This window comes from Chaetodon auriga, chromosome 10, assembly GCF_051107435.1.
Source record: "Chaetodon auriga isolate fChaAug3 chromosome 10, fChaAug3.hap1, whole genome shotgun sequence".
Lineage (NCBI taxonomy): Eukaryota > Metazoa > Chordata > Actinopteri > Chaetodontiformes > Chaetodontidae > Chaetodon > Chaetodon auriga.
The window spans coordinates 12,217,388-12,238,868 of NC_135083.1; the positions used below are offsets into that span (position 1 = coordinate 12,217,388).

Below are 21,481 nucleotides of genomic sequence, written 5' to 3' on the forward strand. Positions count from 1 at the left end.
CACTAATCTTTTCTTTCTAGATCTTGTTGCTATACTTAGACTTCTATTTGTGTAGTTGGCCACGAGTACCTCAAAAAATTTTCAAGTGTCAGTTTATTAAAAAAAAACAAAAACAAAAACAAAAAAACATTTTACACATTCAATAATACTGCTCCCAAGATGCACAGCGCACATCAACACAATCACACAATCCATCAGAAAATGCATGAAAATAATAGTTTCCTTTTAAGGATTTACACGTGTGTGTCTAAGCACAATCATCTCTCACAGACAGTTCATGTTTCATGTCCTCCAGCATCAATGTACAGATCTATAGTCACTCGCCAGGCCTCCTGGTGATCAGTCAGCGACTGGTGTGGCCTGTCATTTCTGTGTCCGAGCTGAGGCTGAGCTCGGCTATGTGATACAGGGCGGGATCAGGGTGAGGGGAGAGCTGCGACTGGCTGGTCTGAGCTGTCCTATCTCGCGACTGGACGATGGCTTGGCGCAGACAGGTGATCCACTGCTGCTTGCTGAAGGAGTCGTTGGCCTGCAGGCTGTAAGGGTGAGCTTTGGAGCGCCCCCTGCTGCTCACACGGAAACAGTTCCTCACTGGTGAGATGGAGACACAGAGAGGAGACAGATGGTTATTGAGTGGTTTTCGCTTCATTTGATGGAGTGGCATGGCTTCCCTCCTTCCACCAGCAAAAATTGAATAATAAAGGTACAAATAAACCTGAAATAAAAGAAGTGGGCCATGGCCAAAACTTCTAAATTTAGACAATTTGCTGATTTTCCCCTCATTTATTATTATTATAAATTGAATATTTGTGGCTTTTGGATTGTTGCTTGGACAAAACAAACAATTTATCAATCAATCAATCAATTAACTAAACAAGAATAATTAAAAATAATTGCAGCTCTACATGACTGCCCAACCACTGTGCTCATACAATTTAGCAGCTAATACAAATTTTATCAGTTGCATGTAGATTACCTTTATCATTTCCTCCAGTGAAGGCTCCTCTGAAGGTGCCCCCTCCACCTGCCTCCCCATCTGGGATCTCCTCCAGATTTATCAAGGCATTGGGCAGAGGCTGCCTGTACACATGGAACACCTGACCTCCGTCTCTGTCCTCACTCGGTCTGCTCAGCACCAAAGCCAGCTCAAACAGGAAGACATGCAGTCGCTGACAGAGCAGACAGATGCACACAAAGGGAGAGACATGGCTTTATGAGAATATTTACCACAAAAAAAATCATGTTATTCAGATATGACAGTCACATCTTTGGCAGTGTTACCAAAAAAACAACTTGGGCTTTTTAGAAATTACATAGAAATTACTATTACAATACAGCACTCATATAGAGGGCTGGGGAATCTGTGAGTACATGGATCAAAGGCCCCAGGTGAGCCACTCAAAGGTCAGTCAGTCTCAACAGAGGGCTGCTACCTGGCCCTTGTTGTTCTTGAGCTCTCCGTGGCAGTAGAGGAAGCGTGACTGCTGGATCTCTGGTAGTCTCTGACTCTCCTCGAGGTAGCTGAGACCCCGCCTGTAGAACTGGCACTCTGCCTCTCCTGTCTTCTTATTCACCTCTGCCACGATGCTCTGGATCAGCTCCAACTGAACAAAGCATGAGTGTATAATATGTGTCATGTTGGTGATAGCATCCTGTTTCAAATATGAGCCTCTAATGTGATGTTATTTTCAAGTTACATCACAGGATGACTGTCTCCTGAACTCTATCCTTTATAAAACATTTTTTCTCCGGCCACCATTGGGAGGCGCCAACGTGTAAAACACTAAAGATTTAAAAAGGAACAGAAGTGTCTGGACTCTCTACACTTGACTGATGGCTTTCATAATAAGGAAAAATAAGAGAGGGTTTGCAGCAAACTCTAAAGCCTAGATCTACAAGATTTATTTAGTATTGATTTATATTTGATATAGCACACGTACAGAACAGTCCCAGGCCTTAATAACTTGGATTTGTGTGTTATAATCCACAGTGTCAGACAGACAAGTGCTGATTTTTATGCTACTAAGGAATAAATCTGACCACTGATCAGATTACTGATGAATTATGAAGCATTATATTAGCACTTTTAAAGGAAACCTGGGTCTATCTAAAGCAACAGAGTCTGCATGCACATTGTATAATGCAATTATTCAGAGCCTTGTTGAAAACCACTTAGGGATCAGGATTACAGAGTCCAGATAGTGGAATGTGTTATAGCCATTTCAACAAGTGCACTCAGGATTCAGCCATTATCTCAGCTGAGTAGATGTTCGTGTGTTGATGTTGATGTTTGTATGCACATGAATGTGCAGGACACCAACTCACAGCATCAGGCAGTGAGTCCTCATCCGGGTGGTCTGGAGGTGTACACTTCTGTATCTCTTTCAATAACAGGGGGTATTTGACCAAACGGCTCCGAGGCAGGTCCAGGAAGTTCCACAGGTCCAGTTTCCTGCTGAACGAAGACTCCTGACACAGGCGCAGGAAGTGCTCCACTCTTTTCTCGTGCTTCTTCTGGTCCAGCAGGGCTTTAGCCCCCACCTGGTTACAGCAGTATGTGACATAGGCCCCCAGACAAGGGAACTGCGGGGAGGAAGAGGAGCAAAGGCGTCAAAGTCAGATATAACAAGAGAGACACACACAGACTGAACTCTGACTCTGGTTTAGAGAGGAACATAATAAATACAGGAAGTGGAGTGAGTGAAGGTGGGTTGTGCCCTTTTTTTCTTCTTCTCTCTCAGTCTCTTTTGGTTTCCATGGTAATACTCACCCAGTTCATGAGAGTAGGCCCCACCTCTCCGACGGTGTTCTCTGATCCTCTCAGCCGCTCCAGGCGACCCAGAAGATCTGGTATGAAGGAAAAACAAAAGTGTTGAGTTCTCATTGATTTTTGTTGACTGGATGCCAGCGTTACTACGGCTCAAACACAGAAGATCAACTCATTCAGCTTATTTCCTTAAAAAAACAAAAACAAAAAAAACTCTCAGTTGTAACATGGAAACATAAGTGAATGACTGGACATTCTGCCTTTAGGGCTGAACAATACAGTTCAAATCAATATCATAACATTAACAGGTTAAAGACCCTGTACATCAACATATGGCATATATATATAAAATGTATTGTAATAATTGATGTTCAATGTGGTGAATTGTATTTTATCAAGGAAAGCTCATATGTGTAAAGCAAGCCCTTCAAAAACTAATTTCCAGTTTATTTAACATTAGAATTTCAAATCATTAATTTGGGCTCAACTGTGCCAACCACTATGACTGTTATTACACTGATAGCCAACAAATTCTAACTTTTAATCATCACTCGGGCCTACTTGCCTCGTCACATGATTAGGAAACGAGTAGGTGGTGTTCACGCATGAATGGGGACTGTGTGCAAAGCGGAGAGATGGATTACCTTGATGAAGGGGAATGAGAGAGTCCAGTGTACCAAAGATCTGTCCAAGCTCACTCTCAGTCAGGATGTCCAACTTCAGCATGGGCTCATAGTACACCTGGCAGCACATAGTAAAGTGAGGGAAAAGTGCATCAAAGTGGGAGATGTCAGGAAGTGGACTTTCAAACATATTCAGTGTGCATCAGCAGGCTTTGCTCTGATATAAAGTCATAGCGGTGGTGTTCAGTACCTTCTTGACCAGACTCAGGTCATCAATGAGTTGTCTCTCCCCCTGAGTCAGCTCATAGATCACCTGCAGAGGAGGGAAAACTGCTCAACAAGTGGACACATTAACACTGACGTGTTGATGCAAACACACGCCTGCACACGACATGAAATACAGAGACGGACAGCTGATTGTTCAATAAAGGAAGTTGAGCCTCGAGTGCCAGCTCACATCCTCTTTCATAATCGCCGTGCGGAGTTGCAGGCGCTAGTCAACCTGCAACCACAGCTTGACCCACAAACCCCCAAAACAAGCTGCATTAGATTAAATACGCCTGCAGAAGGTTTAGCTGCCATGCAGCCTAACTAAACCGAACACGCTCCCCCCTCGCACCTCTTGGCGCTTGATCTCCTTTGCAGTGAGGTCGTGACTCTCCACAGTGTCGCTCCAGCATTGGCTGTTGCGCCGGCGTGGAAACGACGAGGCCTTCGTGCCCCCCCGGCGCAGCGGGGCTGGGGGCAAAGGGCGAGCCTCCGTGCGAAAACTGATAGACCGCTGTGAAAAGAGCAGAGTGGTTAAACAACTGCATGCAAAAGTCATTTGTGTGACAACAGGCGTGCGAGGGTGTTTGTGCACGGTTACCGAAATGGACTGTCCAATGCGTTTCAGAGCAGGGGTCTTTACTGGGGTGATGACCCCTGTTAGGCTATTGGACTTCGCCACAGGTTTGACCCTTTTATTGCTGGGCTCCTAAAATTAAATCCACATCAAAACTTAAGAATCCAGCTTTGATAGGAGTGAACAAAATGCTCCACAGTCATTCATCAGACTGTTTACTGGTTTTACATTAGAAGGTCTGAGACAGCTGAACACATGTGGCCTCTGCAAAAAACAATCACCTCTGAATCCTTCATGTGGTCACACATCATTTCGCCCTGCTCGTCTTCCTCTTCATCCTGATAAAACAGGTCACGCAACAGAATAAGTTAGAACTGAACTTAGGGGAGACATGAGAGAGTTCAGGAAAGTGGAAAGAGAGAGATGTGGAGAGGAGTGAGATGGTGCATGGTGCAGATCTCTCATTTCCTGTGTGACACTTTCAAAGAGGAAGAAGGTTGAAACTGTGCTGTTGTAGTAAAATGCAAGATGTCTGACTCGTTTTTGCCACACTAACCACATCAGCTGTATATTCAGTGCAGTGAAATGTATTTAAACACTGGCAGTAAAAATGTATCTATACATGATAACACACATGATGAAGATGAGAGCAACACAGGAAAACTCAAAAAGTGGAAAGTCACAGTGGCTAAAATGTGACAAGACCTCATAAAAGACAAACACAGCTTAGGTTTCAGAGAGCTTCTGTGGCTGCACAGCTGAACATGATGTTCACGCCTCTCATCAGAACTGCACTCAATACTGTGGTCGCAAAGGTAAGGTTAACTAACTTCCGCTTCTTACAGAGAGAGACACCGAGAGAGACGTGACGATGAAGAAGCACCACTGGAACACAGTGCAATGGTGTCAGATATGGCTCACCTCTATGATTCTGATCACAGGTTCAGGGGCCGGGTCTTGTTTTCTCTTCTTCTAAAAGCAGAAATTTGTGTGAAAGTGAGTTTCTTGGGTTAGCTTTTAGGAGAGTGCTCGCTTAGGTTTTAGACAGCATAAAGGAGGTGAAAGAGATAAGGCAGATAATGTGACTTACCCCGGCATGGTCACAGAGGATGGACTGCGTCTCTCCTGGAGCCACAGGCCTAAAAAGGGCGAAAGAGTTACTGGGCTCAAAGCAAACATGCACACTCTCAGTTATTTTACTTGAGATAAACCAAAAAACACTTTAAAGTGGCTGATCCAGGTTGCTTGTGACTAATTTAATAACATTTTTGTGCCTCAAGTTATATAAAAGCGTTGTAGAAAGGTAGTGATTGCTCAGCGATATCAAATGTTTGTTTTAACACCATGTTGGCTGATGTGCACCAACTTCAAATACCATTCATGCCTCTGACATGTTTAAGTATTCAATCCTGTTAAATGCTCTCACCATTAACATACAGCATGCGACACTGCAATGTAGAAACAGATAACGATGAATGTAAGAGGTATCATACCAGGAAGTCCTTGTTTCACCGGTCTCCTCCGCTTCCATCTTCTCTTCAGTGCATCCTCACAGAAACGAAACACATTCTCAAAATGAGAAAGGTTGGAAAAAAAAAAAAAAAATCAAAACGTACACCGGTGCTTTTTCCCTGTGTCGCACACAGCGAGTCGTTTGCAGGGAGACTGTCAGAGTTCAGTGCTCTCCTTCCTCATCACTTTCTTCCTCATCTCACAATTGACCACATCCTTTAGAGTTGCACATACTCATGTATCCGCTCTTCTCAGGGAGGGTTCTAAACGCGATCTGTTCAAGCTTATCACTCAAACCTGTCAAATGCCTGATCACTTCAACACCGCTTTGAAGAACCAAGGAGCCACTTAACAGATTAAAATGCTAGCGGGCGGAAGAGGAAGTGAGCAGAAATTCTTAACCAAAGTATTCATGAAGTGTAATTTCTTTGTTTCTTGCAGCCTCTGCATTAACAAAGCAATCTGGTTAGGGTTTTTCATTGTGAGTTCACAGGTAGGCGTTAAGCTGATTCAGGCTGTGCTTCCCGGATACGCTCTATAATGAAACTTCTGATGAAACAGGAAGGAAAAACACATCAATGTCTGGCACAATTCTAGTTTGCTTAAAGTGTTACACCAGCATCGATACAAAATACCCTTGTACCAGAAGCATAACAGTCAAATAACCACACAGAGTCAGGTCTGTTTTTACATGTTTATTCACTATCACACTAAGTGCTCCCATTTCAAGATACATCTCATTGCCTTGTTCTTATACTGTAATGTCATTTGGAGTTAACAAAGTAGAAAGAAGACAGTTTATGATCTACAAGGTGTGTGCACCAAAACTTTGTCTGTCGCCATCCCCGGCTTCCCGCCCCACCCTCCCCCAAAAATAAAATAGAAATTAACAAAACACAAGAAATATAAAGAGAATAGAGAGAAAACTGATGTCATGTGCAAGAGCCCCTCCAAAGCCACACCGTGCTGGATGAGGTGGGTTTTAGAGGCGCCTCAAACCGGCAAAGGTTCCTATTCTGCTGCCATGAGATACTCTGATTATTATTCCAGTCAGCAGAGGCTGCTGACTCGGCTTTAGCTGTGTCTTCCGGTGCTTCCATGGTTTTCAAATTTGGGGTCTCAGGTAAAAGGGCAGTGATATGACCTGGGGACGAAATGGATTCTCAATACACATGTAACTATTTCCAGGATTCTTGGCTGAACTTCTTTTACTTAATGAGGTGCATCTTTGAAAAAAAAAAACAAAACAAAAAAAAACAGTAATGTGGGACCAGGTCTACGAGACAGGGGTTGGAGGAGGGAAGAGAGCAAGTAGAGTGGAGGGGAGACAGTTGGCTGGATTAAAAGATCCCTCCTTTAGTGCTGAAGGCTAGTAAGAGTGTGAGGACGTCTCAGAGGGACACTAGCTGGGCTATGGAGTGACAAGAGAACACTAAGGCTTAGAATTAAACTCAGCGGGGAGGTTCTGCTACTGAGAACGTCAGGAGGACCAGTATACGTGCTCCCTTCCTCCCACGACACCCCCGTTCCCACAGCCGAGCACCAACTGGATCCCTAACACACATACAGGTCCTTAAATCAGCTTACTGGGGCTATGTACACTCAGGCACAGGTTTACACAAACCACAGGCCTAAAAAAAACTGATTGATCCAATAGAGCTGACCTGGATCAATCCACCCACCCCAAATCCCCTAACTCAACTCCTCACTTGGAACACCCACCCCCTGTCTCCCCCCCTGTAATCCCCACCCCCCTGTGGGTGGGTTCAGTGTGGAGCTCAGCGGATGGTGTATCTGACATAGGGCACTTCCACGTCTTCATCTGACAAGTCATTACAGCATAGCTCAAACACCAGCGCTTTCACATGCTTGCCCAGCTTCTTTTTGGACACCTTCGTCACAATCTCCGTCATCCTGCACGACAGAGGAATACAGTTCGGAAAATTAATAAAACACAAAATGTATGTGCTGAAGAAAGAGGCAGGTGCATGTCGACAGTATACTCACGGCAGGTCCAGTCTCTCTTTGAGTTTGGCAGCAGGCATGAAGAAGGAATAGAGCATGGACACTCCCTGAGAAAGCATGGTGATCTCCAACTTATGCTCGTTCTGACAAAGAACAAGAGAGCAAAAACAGGCTTTGGTTAACTGTACGCCAGAAACTGCGTGGAGGCTTAAAGCTGAGGGGGGAGGTGATGAGAACATACTTTAAAGTGGTCCAGGAACTGTCGGAGTGTCATCTCTTCCCCATTCGGTTGCAACCCTGTGACCTCGAAGCGGTCCCACAACGACCAATCAATTTCATAGTACTGCAAAAACAATAAAGAGTGAGGACTGATGTCAATGATGATGTCAGTCACAGACAGAGGTCAAACAGCACCGGGTTAATGCCGTTCTTTGCTAAAATAAATGCATTCAGAGCAGGACAGAAGTCACTATTAAAAAAGACCAGGTTTGATTTTTCTCCTCAGCACACACTGATAACATCAGCGTGAGAAGGTGAGTTGAACTCACTTGCACCCAGGCAGACATACATCATGCCTGGTGCATCAGTATTAGCATGGCTGGATCATCATCGGAGCTCTAAACCTCGAGCAACTACATTTGGGGAGCATTTTTGAGGTGACACAGAACGGCTAAATAATTTCCAATGAGACAACTAAGCAGCTCACAACAGGCTGTGACACACGTGCAGCTGCCCACCTTATGTCTGGGAGCAGCGATGGGCTCCGAGAAGGCAAAGAAAGGCAGGGCCAAGTTCATGAAGCCGTTCTTGAATGACTCCAGCTTCTTGTGTCCTTGGACGATTTTGATGAGCTCCAGGCACACCAGGCCCACCACTGCGGCCGTGGTCGTGGCGATGGCAGGAATGATCTTGCCAGCTATCAGCTTGCTCTGGATTGGATGGAGAGGAGTGCCAGCGTAAAGAAGAAAGAAAGAAAGAAGTTAATTTCAAGGGGTTAAACCTGCAGCAGAAGAACACAACATCTGTAAATGTTAAAATACACTTTTGAGTTTGGCTTGAAAGATTTCTTAAGATACATTTCTGAATTTGTGGGATAGATCTAGAGCATGTGCCACGAAATATCAAGAGTCAGTAAGTCAATATTTAATCTGAACCCAGTGCCGAGTCTAAAACCATGTGGACCCACCTTGTGTCTGTCTGTGGGGGGAATGTCGTAGTTCTCTGCTCTCAGGTTGGACGCTGCTACAATGAAGTCCATGTGGAAGTTGGTGTCGTCATCCTGTTAAGACAGGACCCACCACCGTCACACAAACAGGCACAGCTGAGGCGATCACACACAAATTTAGATGAAGGAAAGACTGTACCTTCTCAAAGTCAATGGGGTTGAGTTTGAACTGGGAAGACTCAGGGGAGGGTAGCTGGACCTTCAGCTCCTCCAGTCTGGAGTCATCTGTATACAAAGAGGGCAGTTGTGTGTCTCACAGCATCCATAATGACCCCTGACTTCAGTTTCAAACTAGCAAATTTCTTTAGAACATCTCAAAAAAACATATTTACAACTCTGAATACTTTGTTGTACATTTGGTCATCTTACCAACAGACGCATTGCTATTCTGCAGGTCCTGATCAGACACGTGGATTTTAACCCCTGAACGAGGGGTGAAGGGTGGCACCTTGACATCCTGCAAGATCTTAATCACGCCTGCACGATCACTGCTGCCTTGCAGGCCGTATGTCTGGGCATACAGGTTGGCTCCCGCCAGTACATAGTCCATGTGCAGCTCCTAGAAAGGACAGCACTTCTTTCAGTATAATCAGACTGGATAGATGAGTTCAGAGCAGATAGTGGTCAAGCAGGCGCACGTACGAAACCTAATAAACCAATACTTACATTGCTAGTGCTGAATTCTAGGGGGTGAGGACATCTCTTTGGGCCAGACCAGAAGGGGGCACCAGAGCTGGTGAGCTGAGGGACACAAATAATAAATACTTTAGGTCCACTAAAATGCAAAACCAGAAAATGTAGATTATATAATGAAGGTCCGTTAGAAGTCTCATCACTTGAAGATATTTTTGGGCACTGTATGCCTGCATGAGAAAATAAGAGAAAAGATGGGGTGCGGAGAGATGGGAATGATGTGCAGCAGATATCTCGAGCCGGATGTGAACTGTGGTGTCGTGGTTAACAGCCAGTGTCTTAAAACCTAACCTATTTATGCATCTGCAGCATCTCAATGACAAAACTGATGTCTGAGTCAATCAACTAATATGAAAGATGCAAGCAAAGGCAGGATCATCCATGACAGATCACTGGTCTACTGCAGGCCTAAAGCCCTCTTCATACCATCGTGTTCAAGGTTTCCCATACATTAATTTATTTATTTGTTCCTGGCCACCACAATGTCAACACTGCCTGCAACATGTTGATTTCTTACACACAGACTTAACTTGGGCAGGCTGCACAGGTAAATTTTCACTTTTATCCATATGAGAGAACAATGCCATACATGATTGATTAACTAGTGACCAATCTCCCCCTGTTCTGACAAATCACTCATGCCATGCAGAGAAACACACAAAGACATTCTCCCTCCTGTAAATACAGATTTAATGCAAGCCTGTCAATGCCTTTGTTTTGTAAAAGCTTGTAAGTGGCGCAGGTGTCAGTCAGGAAACACTGGTTTTAACAAGCTAACAAGGCTATCAGCAACAAGACTTTTCCACATGCAGGTCACCCGCTGTTGAAATGGAATCCCCGGTTAAAAAAAAAAATCCAAAACGCGAGTTGTACTTTTTAGGCGACTTTAGAAAACAGACTGCTGATGATTTAAGTCAACAGAGCAGAGAAAGAAAAAGAATGCCCGTATGCATGCAGAACAAGGCCACAAGTATAGGCATGTGCGTAGAGGAAAGAGAACTGAAGGAGAAAGCAGTTACATTCTGTGGGACACGCCGGTGTTGCATCATTTTACAATAGCTATAATTCCAAAAGTGCAAACATACCACTGTAGAATGTGTGTGTGTGTGTGTGTGTGTGTGTGTAATCTGTCCTTTGAGGAACGCTTGCAATCCCCTCCATTGAACATTCAATTATTTGGATTAATTGAAAAATAACAAAAGAGAACAAGGCTATGTTTTGAGTCCACATGAAAAATATGTAATATTCATCATGCACTGAGCTCAATATGTACCTGATCTGGGGGGAAGTTGTGCAGTAGCTGGCGGATGTTGTTGCTGTACTGGCACTGCCAGTGGTTGCGTGCCCAGGCTACACAGTCAGCCCAGCTGTGAGGGCAGTCTGTGACAAGACTCTTGTAAACAGCCTCCAGTACCTCCACAGGCTGAGCTCCAGGAAGCTTTAGAGTACGCTCCATGAACTTTGGATCTCTGCAAGGAAAATGATCAGAAACTGGTTACAAATGTGTGAAGAGCTGTCTCTTTTCATTCATCTATTTGTTTCCCCAGCAGGATGATTTTAAGCATGAGATTTTGTTTCTTCGATGTTTAAATATAGTCTAAAGTACCATCATGCAGAGAGAAGTAATTTTGCCAATCTGAACAACTTGCATGATGTAAAGAGCATGTCGTGTATATGTAGGCAACCACAGTGATGCCACGCGGTCACTTTGGAAAGACAGGGAAGGAAACTCACGTCAGGTACTGCATGGCATTCTCTGGTGGCTGTTTGAACAGTCCCTCAAATTCATCGCGGGCCCACTGAACAGAGGACAGTATTATGAACACGGGAATTTCCCTCAGGGATGAATTAAGTATCTATCTATCTATCTATCTATCTATCTATCTATCTATCTAATACAGTGTGAGTGGTGTCACCATCTAAATGACTCACTAATTTTTCCATTTAATCATATTGTGACACAACTCACGACAGTGTTTTCATATTAGAATCATTACATACATTTGACCAAAAGCTGTTATGACACGATATCAATAATTCTACAATTACATAATTTGTGCTCTTATGAAAACACACAACAAACCTGTAACTAGAGGCTAAATGAGCTATCATTACCATGTTCGGTTGCTAATAAATAGGCAATGTCTCATTAAAGAAATGAAAATGACAGGTAAGGGTAGGTAGGACCCCGTCGGCTGAAACAAGGGCCAACAAAGTGGAGGCTACTGACCTGCAGAGTGTGTTCAATGGCATTTGGGAAGTTCTTGAGGGTACAGATGGGGATGGACTTCTCAGGTGGGTCTTGGCTAGAGCTGTATGACTCTGTGAGGAAGGGAATCACAACCTGGACATTGCCTTTGGTACCCAGAGTACCGGACTCCAGTAAGGGTTTACGGTAGTACACACACCTCCGATCCATGTACATACCTGGATCATGGTCACAAACACAGGGCAGAGGAAAGAGCTTAATGAAGAGGGTGATACATTTGATTTTCTCACAAACATTTTGCTGTTAAATCAAAAAAAAAATAAGTGAAATTTCTGTTGCTTACGTGCATCAACATTGTCAAGTGCATTAGCCACTCCGTCAAGGCTTTCGAAGAAGTCGTCGTCGTAGATCCGCTCTGTGTCAGGGCCCACCCTGTTCTGGTGACCCGTGATCCTGAAGGAGGGGTTCATCTGCTTCACTGCAGCGGCAGCTGTGTCACTCTTCATTTTCTGTTAACGCACACAAATAGTATCAATAGTGACCTTTTCACTTTCTGAACAGATTCTAACATCAGCATTGGAAAACACCAAAAAGACATGTGAAGTTTAGACACATAGAAAACTGGTACAGTTGTTATACAGTTAATATCGAAGGCATTTAATTTCATTTATATAAAGTCCCAAATCATAACAAACGTTATCTCCTGACACTAGAGCAGGTCTAGCCCAAATATTCCAACAATTATTTCAGCCGCCTGCATGTTAGACAGCCGACGCAATTTCATTTAACGACAACAGTGTTTTAACACCAGTCTGTACTTTGAAATGTCATCGCATTTAGTTTCTCACCGCATGAAATAACCATTACTGAAATACATCAACAATGAGCATTATGACCCCAGGCATTCACTTTCCTCCATCTAATGCAGTACCATGACATCATCTATCAGCAGCAGTTAGATGAAGTGCACTCAGAAGCAGTTACAATGAACAGGAAATCCATGTGCAGCAATGCTCGGAAATATCAAATTCAATCAATACACGGCCAACTTCATATCTACCAACAGACAACGCTGAGCAGAGATGATACTGACCGTAACGTCGGAGGGTCTGAAGAGGAACTGTCTGTTGAGGTTGGACTTCTCTATGGTGTCCATGTCTGTCACAATGACCTCACCCTCCCCGCCTGCCAGTCCAATCATGGCAAAGTTTTTCAAAAGCTCACAGCCAATGGCACCTGCTCCAACCTGGAACGATAAAGCGTCTCTCAGTGAGTAAAGCAGTTCAATTGTGCTGTAAACATTGTCCATTTGAAGTGGTAAGTAGAGAAATACAGCGTGCTAACAGTACACCAGGTCAGAAACATTTTGATGTGGCAATGTCAGAGAAATGCGACTGTTAAAGGATATAGTGCGTTATTCTGTCTCTCAATACTTGACTTCTCAGCTGAAATTGCATCTGTCTCTACTGAAGACACAGATCTTTAAAAATAGGCCATCAATATTACAGTAGGTTCATTTTTTTTTTTAATATAAACCATTTCCTAAATACTTTCATAAAATCCACTGTAGTTTTTGGCTTTGGCAACACAGACAATACTTTTTAGGATCAACTCACTGCTGGTTTTGTCTTTTCAAGGAATTAGTTGGCAATGAGAGAAATTCAGAATTTGGCCAGACTTATCCTTTCAATCTCCCTTAGCAACAGGATGCCCGAGGTGGTGTTGGAAAGTTTTCCATTGGCAGACTCACCAGGAAGTAACGCTGTTTTCCAAGCATATCCTGCAACTTGGTGCCAAACACTGCAATCTGCCCATCGTATCTGCTGTTCCTCTGGGAGAAAAAGAGACAGAAAAACAAGTTTAACACCATCGTTTGTTATCATGTGTGTCCGTCTAGATTATTAGTGTGTGAGATTTGTTCTGAACACCTACAGGGGTGCACTCTTCCTCTGTGGGCAGGCATCCGTCCTCTTCAGCCAGGCACTCCAGGGCATCAAAGTATAGCCACTGCATTATGGGCATGAATTTCCCTGTGCATGCCTAAAAGAACAAAGACCATGTAAAAAAAAAATGTTTCCAAACATGTCTAAACACCTAACAGTAGCTTTACTCCACAAAAACAATGAAACCCACTGCCTTCCCTTACATAGCAGTGTGCCAAAGGGTGAATAAACCATGGTTTAATAAACAAATCTGAATGAATCCACTTCAGTTTATACACAGTATGCGACTGACCTTCATCACTTCCTGTGCAGCCAGACCCCCAATGAAGGCATTGACAGGGGCCAGGTCACCAGCAGCAACATATGACAACTTTTTGAGGAGAGCCTCATCCAACTGCTCCACTTTGGCTGAGCCCGTCTGGGCTGAGTTCACCTCTTTGGCCAACGTCAGTAGCTCATCACCATCAGCCTGAAAAGCATACAGCTCAGCATGTAACAACAAGTTACAAAATGACAGACAACCCACTAACAATTACTATTTTAGTGTGAAGTCTGCTATACAGTGTTACTTATTAATGGTTAATTGTACACTGATTTTAATTTTTGCACGTTAATGATATAAGTTATTTCGTTTAGAAGACCCACACTGAAACAAAGTGATTAACTCCAAGTTTCTGAATAATACAACTAATAAGTCTCAAGAAAAATAAAGTGAGACTCAGTATTATATTATCATGGAGCAATGGTTGTGTTTACCCAATATCATTATATTAATCACAGTAACTCTGTATTTGTATTTTTAACTGTGGTATTTACACCAATATGAGTGAGAATTACCTGGTTCCAAGGGGCAGGAAGGTGGTTGTGTTTCTTCTGGAAGGCGTGGATAGCCTGGAAGCCCACATGCAGCTGTCCTGGACGATCGAACTTGGCAAAGTCTGTCATCATGAACTCTGGCTCAGCCATGGAGGAAGAGATGGATTTCTGTACAGGAAAAACATAAAAGATAATGAGCGAGGGAAAAGGTAGCAAGTTTAGAAAAGTGGCACTATGTTACAGTGACCTTCACTTGGTGTGGAAAATGGCAGCCACTTACAAAAGCAACCTTCTTGGGCATCTTGACCTGGGAGACGATTCCTCCTCTTACATAATCTGTGAAGCCAGCTGTGTCACAGATGCTGAAGGTGTAGGGACCTGGACAGAGATAATGTCTTGTCAAATGCAAGGCAGTCATAACTAAAACTTGTCTTTTCCTGAACAGAAATGAGTCTTACCCAGAACTTTAATTTCCACTGGTTGACAGCCATTTAGCTCTGTCATACCCTGAACCTCCGTGAAGGTGACATAGTCTCCACTCTCAAAGCCATGACGAGCCTCATCCAGACAGGTCACAACCCCTGGATTGTCCTGGAGAAACCAAGAGTGAATGCTTTGTGTCAAAATAAAAGCTTGTCTTATAGCCTGACCTTATTCCTACAAGCAGCAAGTGCTTTGAAAAACACTCTTGAGTCTGATGTAAGGACTAACCTTGGTGATCATGGAAATCATGGCACTCAGCGGCTGCTCTCCATTGGTGTCATACACAATCATCTCCTCACCAAAGTCACAGAAAAGCTGGCTACAAAACACAACGTATGAACATAAATATTAGACACTGACAGACAGGTGGGGTATACGCCTCATGTGGATGGTAAATGAACAAGTGGGTTAGCCTCTTACCCAAACAGACCGCGTGTGTCTGCGATGATCAGCTTGATTCCTTTGCTGTGGCAGAACTCTCCCACATGCTGCTGCTCTTCCAGAGTGGAATTAGTCAGTACTACCACCTAGGTTTCAAACACAGACAAAAATAAGCACCAACGTTTCTTTCCTTTCTGAGTGTTGGATGAGTTTCCCCACTAGCTTCTACCTGAGTCTTACCTGGAACTTGGTCAGGTAGTCTTCAGTGAGGGCTCCGGTGTAAGCAGTCACAGGGACGTAGTTGTTGAGTTCAGCCAAGCGGGGCTGACTCACCTCTGCTCTGTTCTTCCCCAGGTCCTCCTCCCGAAGGTAAAACTGACCACACACACACACACACACAGGTATATACAATGTCAGAAATGAACTGATAGTAAGCCAATTAAGTAATCACTGCCAATACCAGTGGATGAAGAGTTAAATATGGAAAGCAAGGAAAACAGACACCATGCCCAAATTAAGACACAAATCTAAAAAATTATGTTTACAATTGAATACAGCTCCTGTTCAAATAAAGGTTGTCAAGTCATTTTGTCACCTACACTGAAATGTCAAAACACAAAACAGCTAAATATTTGCCATCTCCTCTTTCAGTGGCTGACAGATGGAGCAATCATTTGGTAAAGACTGACAATTTAGTCACTCCATTTGGCAACAGCAGCTTAAACCTATGTTTTTTTCACCTTAATTTACATTATGATTCATTCAGTGTTTCAATACAGCCAAATGTACAATTACAATTAAATAACTAACTGGCTGGACTGACATTCAAATGAGCAATCAGAGAGTTGGAGGTGACAGTTTGCGTTCTCACAGTTCTGCTGCACAACACTCGATCACGTCTATGCATGAATGTCATTGTTTAAGAAAATGTGAAACTGCTGAGTTTTTTTTTTTTAAACATCTGTTCTCATATGTAAACAACACTGGATTGTCGTGGAAGATAGGCCAATTTGGGGAGGAGGGGATGGGTCTTCAAAATTTAGCCTACTGCAGACATGGCCTGAGATTCAGTGGTTGATTAATGGCCACCTCCTCTAAAAGATGGATGACAGAAATATAAATAGACTATTCAATTCAGCTTCAATTAGAAAGGACATAGGCAAATGCCAGGGGCTGAAATAGAAATGTTTCACCGCACAAGGTTAAACTCAGACTGGCTGATCCCAGACACAGCTTACATATGGCTCTAAACACAATCATAGATTTCTGTAAGGTCCCCACTGATGCACCTAAGCAGTTTATTCACACATTTATTTGCTAGTTCCTTTAACAGACATATCAGAAGTCAGGGTCTCAGGCTGAGAGACACAGACAATCTCTCCACTTCAATGATGGTCTAAAACAGGCTTTAGCTCTACCATGATTATGACCCAGGGAGAGGCCAACCACTGATAAATCTGGGTCAGCCCATGGTTAGCAAGGGTGGGGGTGGCTGCAGTACTCTTTTTGGAGGGCAACAATACAACACGAGTGAGTCATAACAGATAGTGCCACACTGCACTTTGGAATCAGGCTTAAAGACTATGGAGCACCAGACAATCATCCAATAAAGTACAGTGCCTGACTGATCCCATGTCTCCACGACTGGGTGGAGGGAAAAATAAAAATGAATAATAATATAGAAAAACTAAAACATATACGAGTGTGAAATGATAATATCTGTGCATGCTTCCACACACCTGAGAGGAGAGGTCTCTCCATTCTGCAACTCCTTGGTCATGCACAGTGACACTTCTAACTCCTCCCAGGATGACGTTCTTGGCAATCTCCACTCCAAGGCCTCTCATACCAGAGATGAGGACATTGGAGTTTTGCATGCGCTTCATAGCATCATGGCCCAACACGTAACTACAGAAAGCAGAAAAAGTACGATCAGCACAACTACGCACTGTTTAACAACCAACCCAACAAGACATTCTGAAAGTTTGTCAGTTTTCCTGTATAAGGACAAACATCCAACAGAGATGAGGCTTACAGCTGTCTGGAGTACAGGCCTTCATCGATCTCAGCATCATTGCCATTCTTAGCCATGCCCTGGGGAGACAAACAGCGGGTTGCTATCAGTCGATGTAACGAGTTTATCAAAAGGTTTTAAGTGTATTTGTTAGTGCTTACGTTGGCAGGTGTGTGGGACAGATCAGTTCTGACAGAGTTAGAGGAGGAGCAGTGGGATCCCGTCTTCGTCTCTGTTCCTGACAAGCGACGCTTCTTGGACAGCGGCGAGCTGGACATCTGCACATCAGACAACAAAGTAAACATTAAATTATATAAAAAAAAACATCAAATCATATAGATAGATAAGAAATATTCATCGATTTAATAGAAAAATGACAGAGGCAACACAGTGACCACATGCTTGTATTTCATGGCAACAATGGCTGCGAATTCAGATTTAACTAAGTTTAAAAATATATATATACAAATAATACTATGGTTCCATTATGATGAGTATCCAAGCTAAATGCTACTGAATCCCCTTCATGTTGAAGAGAGGATTTCTAGTCTAGGGAGCAGCTGGGCTGGCTGCAGGCCAAACACAAATCTGCTAGAAAACTAACTGCCTGGGAAGAGACATGAATAGCAGCATTATCAGTTCTTTTCATACTCAGAGACAGCGCTGGCTTGTTTATGTACTTCCATTGTGTATTGTACCGGTATTTAAGGACCGCCAACATCGTTTCAACTAAAACAGCTGAATCATTAAAACTTCACTGCGGTAAAGAGAGCAACACCTCACAGCAGCTTGCAGGTGTGGACACAGAACATACAATGCCGCTGGAACTACTCTTGGTGTGAAGATTAAAAGGGCGGTTTTTAGAATTACAAAAAATATATATATATATCAAACACACTGTGATTAACGGAGTAATCCGACCAAACCCAGTCACTTCGGGAAGTGAAACAGGCCGCAGGATCTGGAACACATTCCCACCCCACGGCAAACAAGATCGGCCACAATTTCCGCATCCAATGCAGCTAACTTACCTGCGCCCTTAAAGCAAAACTTTACCGTTGTAAACCATCCTATAAATTCAAATGATCAAAGTGCCACAACAGGCTAAAATCAATTCTCCATTTCACTGTAAGGTTCACTTGAAATGTCGCTGTTTGTCAAAAACGAAAACGAAGGCATCCGGCATGATACAGCAAAGCACCGAGCCACCCGGTTAGTACTGTTACTGTAGTTCATTTGCACACCCCGATCCATAGCTAGTAAGAACCCATTTTAAAGCGTTCAGCGTTTAAGAAAGGTGGATCAAAAATCATTTAACAAGACCAAGAGGAAACCGATTACGTAGGTTGCGTGCCACTAATCAGTTAAGTGACTTGGCCAGTGGACAGAGTCGGAACATTAATAACTTAGAGGAAGAAAACACCAGCTTGCCAGCCGATCCATTAGCAGCTCGGCCTAGGCCTGTGTTACCCCCAGTGCGGAACACAACTTTACAAGCTAGCAGCTGTAGCTATGTTGCAACCTGCTCGCAAAAGATAGCAACGGTGATTTTTCTGACAGCTAGCCATTACAGCTCATCTACTGATGCGGTTTAATGTTTCAGCAACAAAAAACACCACACAATTTATACGCTCAACCTAAGCATTTTTTTTTGCGAATGAAAGACTAGCCATTGCACTCGTGCTCCATTGATATTTCTTTTCTTACCAATAATCCTTCTCGGTCCCTTCCCAATGCGAACCCGCTCCTCTCCCGCAATGTCTAGATGTCAGTAATATCGATGGTTGTAAATTCGACGATTTGTACACAGAAAAGAAACGCGATGCGGGATTAGGATGGTCTGCACTATATTGTCGAGTCACTATGTCGCTGTGCCGAGAGTCTCTTCTATGTAATTGCGCTGCTGGCTTTGCGACTGCAGACGGGAACAAAACCAAAATGGCAGATGGTGGAGAAAGGGGCGGAGGAGCTGTGACGCATGGGCTAAAATATTCAACAGGAAAGGGTGGCTGTGAGCATGCTGCTCAACCACGCGCTCGGCTCATTGGCTGTGGAGCCGAAGCCAACGCACATTGATCCCGCCCCATGCTACCAGAAGATGCATGCCATGTATATCACTGTACAATGAGCTGCAGGACCTCCAACAATCTATTTAAGAAATGTCTTGCAGTTCTTCAAACGCGGACAGAGCATGTCTGACACACGTGCACGAAAGTCAAATTCCAAGTACTGAATATTTCATAGTCTTTTCAAAGTGAAGACTCGTCTAGCGGTGCTGAATAAAATCCATCAATAACAGCATCTTTGTTTCAGTGATAGGTTTGCGGGAAGTCGTCTCGTACACATAGAACTTAGACCAGACACGCTACACTGTATTATCGAAAGAAATTACACATCTCAGACGATAATCCAATTGTATATATCCTCACTGAAATACCAATTGGTGTCAAGTGGTTTGAACATGCACTTTTCCGGAGTGAAGAAAAACGCATCACTAGTCAAGTCTACGGGTACTGCAATGATAATTCAGACAGGAACTACATTAAGTGGGCTACTTGCTAGCTATTGATGCTGAGCGTCTGGGCCCTCAGTCACATTGAGGTTAGGGGTGAGCATTCCTTGCAGAGGAGGAGTATTGGGGGAGGGGGTGCCTGGCAAATGACAAAGGCCCTGGAGAAGAGTGGGCCGCATATTCTCGGGTACACATGTCGAGGGGATCCCCATTCTCATCTCCCTGCTGCGAAATGATAAAAATAGTATTCCACCATTCTATCCGAGGTCAAACGTATGAATATCATTCACGTTAACAGGCTTCCTTCTAACTTGACACGCTAAGAGGAGACACGAGACAATATTAACGTTACTGTGGTAACAGCGCTTGTCGTTCTATCGTAACGGTCACCAAAATACATCTATCGAGATGTAATTTTGCTAGTAGATTCTATCAAACATTGCATGATGCAAGTTAGCTAGTCTCTGCCTCTCAACATCGCGTCCATCTAATGTTTGTAGCCAACTAGCTAGCTTTCAAGCTACCGTTGACGTTATTTATCACATACCAATAATTAACACAACACTCTTGACCCCATAAAATGTGCAAATGCCAGTTTAACGTTAATGGTTACGCGACAGTGGCTTGTTAGCTACGGCTAGCTAAGGTGGCCAACTGAAATGGTCACGATAGCCGAAGGCAACTAACGTTTCAGACTACCAATAACGCAGATCAAACGACTGCGTAGTTGTTAGCTTGTGAGCGCTAGCTATCTAGCCACCCAACGACTTTTTCATACTTGTGCCGCTATGTTAGCTAACTAGCTAACGTTAGCCAACTAGCTGGGGCTAACATTACCAAGACGGGAGCTTACACAAGTGTGCAGAACTTACCACATCCGATATTACTCGGCCTGATCTGTAGTATTAAAATCGGCTTGTATATAAGCAAGAAACCTAACAAACAACGTGACAATTCAGATCTGCCGTTGATTGCAAACTGAAAAGTGTGTCAGGGTGGCGGGCTCTGTGTGAGTTTTTCCGCTGGACGGCTGCCTGCCCGGCTGTTCCCGAACCGTTTCCCCTCACTCTATTTCAGTTGAAAGCAAAGCAAAGCAGCAACATGTGCACGTTACAGGCACAACCATCATTTCAGTCCAGAGGGTTCACGGAAAAGTGAATCTGATCGAATTATCGTGCATTCATTTTATTATTCATCTTTATTGTTCAACCACACCATTTACAACGGTAAATGTGTTTGATTTTACTCTACTACATGGTTTTATCGCATGTTAACTGTTAAGAACCCCAAATACGTTTTACACCCCTGCGCCTTCTCAAGGATAGACTGATCCGATGTTCACGCAAGGCCAGATGGTACTTGTAGGCATGACGTCCTAATCTAGAGCCTTTGTGAGAAATCATTGGATGAGGATTGTTTAAACCCTAGCATTGGATAAGTAGAGTTGTAATTTAATTTACACCGAAGATAAACAGTTTTAAAGTTTCAAGTGTG

At 43.6% G+C, this 21,481-nt stretch overlaps 2 protein-coding genes and 1 non-coding gene across 5 annotated transcripts; all 3 read right to left on the minus strand.

Annotated features, from left to right (window-relative positions):
• Nucleotides 1-75: 75 nt before the first annotated feature.
• Nucleotides 76-5,908, minus strand: arhgef3l (Rho guanine nucleotide exchange factor (GEF) 3, like). Of its 2 annotated transcripts, none has more exons than XM_076740292.1 (13): nt 5,728-5,908; nt 5,325-5,373; nt 5,156-5,206; nt 4,516-4,572; nt 4,259-4,366; nt 4,010-4,171; nt 3,641-3,703; nt 3,412-3,508; nt 2,771-2,847; nt 2,326-2,583; nt 1,434-1,604; nt 977-1,169; nt 76-591 (listed from the first exon to the last, which is right to left on the minus strand). In XM_076740292.1, the coding sequence occupies exons 1-13, from the start codon at nt 5,763-5,765 to the stop codon at nt 344-346; spliced, it is 1,572 nt and encodes a 523-aa protein (XP_076596407.1). In that variant the 5' UTR covers nt 5,766-5,908; the 3' UTR covers nt 76-343. The 2 variants fall into 2 exon arrangements, with proteins under 2 accessions (XP_076596407.1, XP_076596408.1); XM_076740293.1 differs by having other exon boundaries at nt 77-591; nt 5,156-5,203.
• Nucleotides 5,909-6,426: 518 nt separating this feature from the next.
• uba1 (ubiquitin-like modifier activating enzyme 1) lies at nt 6,427-21,062 on the minus strand. Of its 2 annotated transcripts, none has more exons than XM_076740753.1 (26): nt 20,860-21,062; nt 17,637-17,753; nt 17,497-17,555; nt 17,201-17,369; nt 15,702-15,836; nt 15,501-15,607; nt 15,309-15,399; nt 15,056-15,188; nt 14,878-14,975; nt 14,619-14,765; nt 14,074-14,250; nt 13,771-13,878; nt 13,589-13,669; nt 12,932-13,084; nt 12,182-12,347; nt 11,860-12,056; nt 11,364-11,428; nt 10,903-11,098; nt 9,603-9,677; nt 9,306-9,495; nt 9,076-9,161; nt 8,898-8,990; nt 8,449-8,640; nt 7,953-8,054; nt 7,754-7,854; nt 6,427-7,660 (listed from the first exon to the last, which is right to left on the minus strand). In XM_076740753.1, exons 2-26 carry the CDS (start codon nt 17,751-17,753, stop codon nt 7,525-7,527), a joined length of 3,174 nt encoding a protein of 1,057 aa, XP_076596868.1. In that variant the 5' UTR covers nt 20,860-21,062; the 3' UTR covers nt 6,427-7,524. The 2 variants fall into 2 exon arrangements, with proteins under 2 accessions (XP_076596868.1, XP_076596867.1); XM_076740752.1 differs by lacking the exon at nt 20,860-21,062 and adding an exon at nt 19,183-19,422.
• Nucleotides 8,208-8,326, minus strand: LOC143327708 (small nucleolar RNA U6-53/MBII-28). The gene has a single exon (XR_013077752.1). It is a non-coding gene; the product is annotated as a small nucleolar RNA U6-53/MBII-28 (small nucleolar RNA).
• Nucleotides 21,063-21,481: the final 419 nt, after the last annotated feature.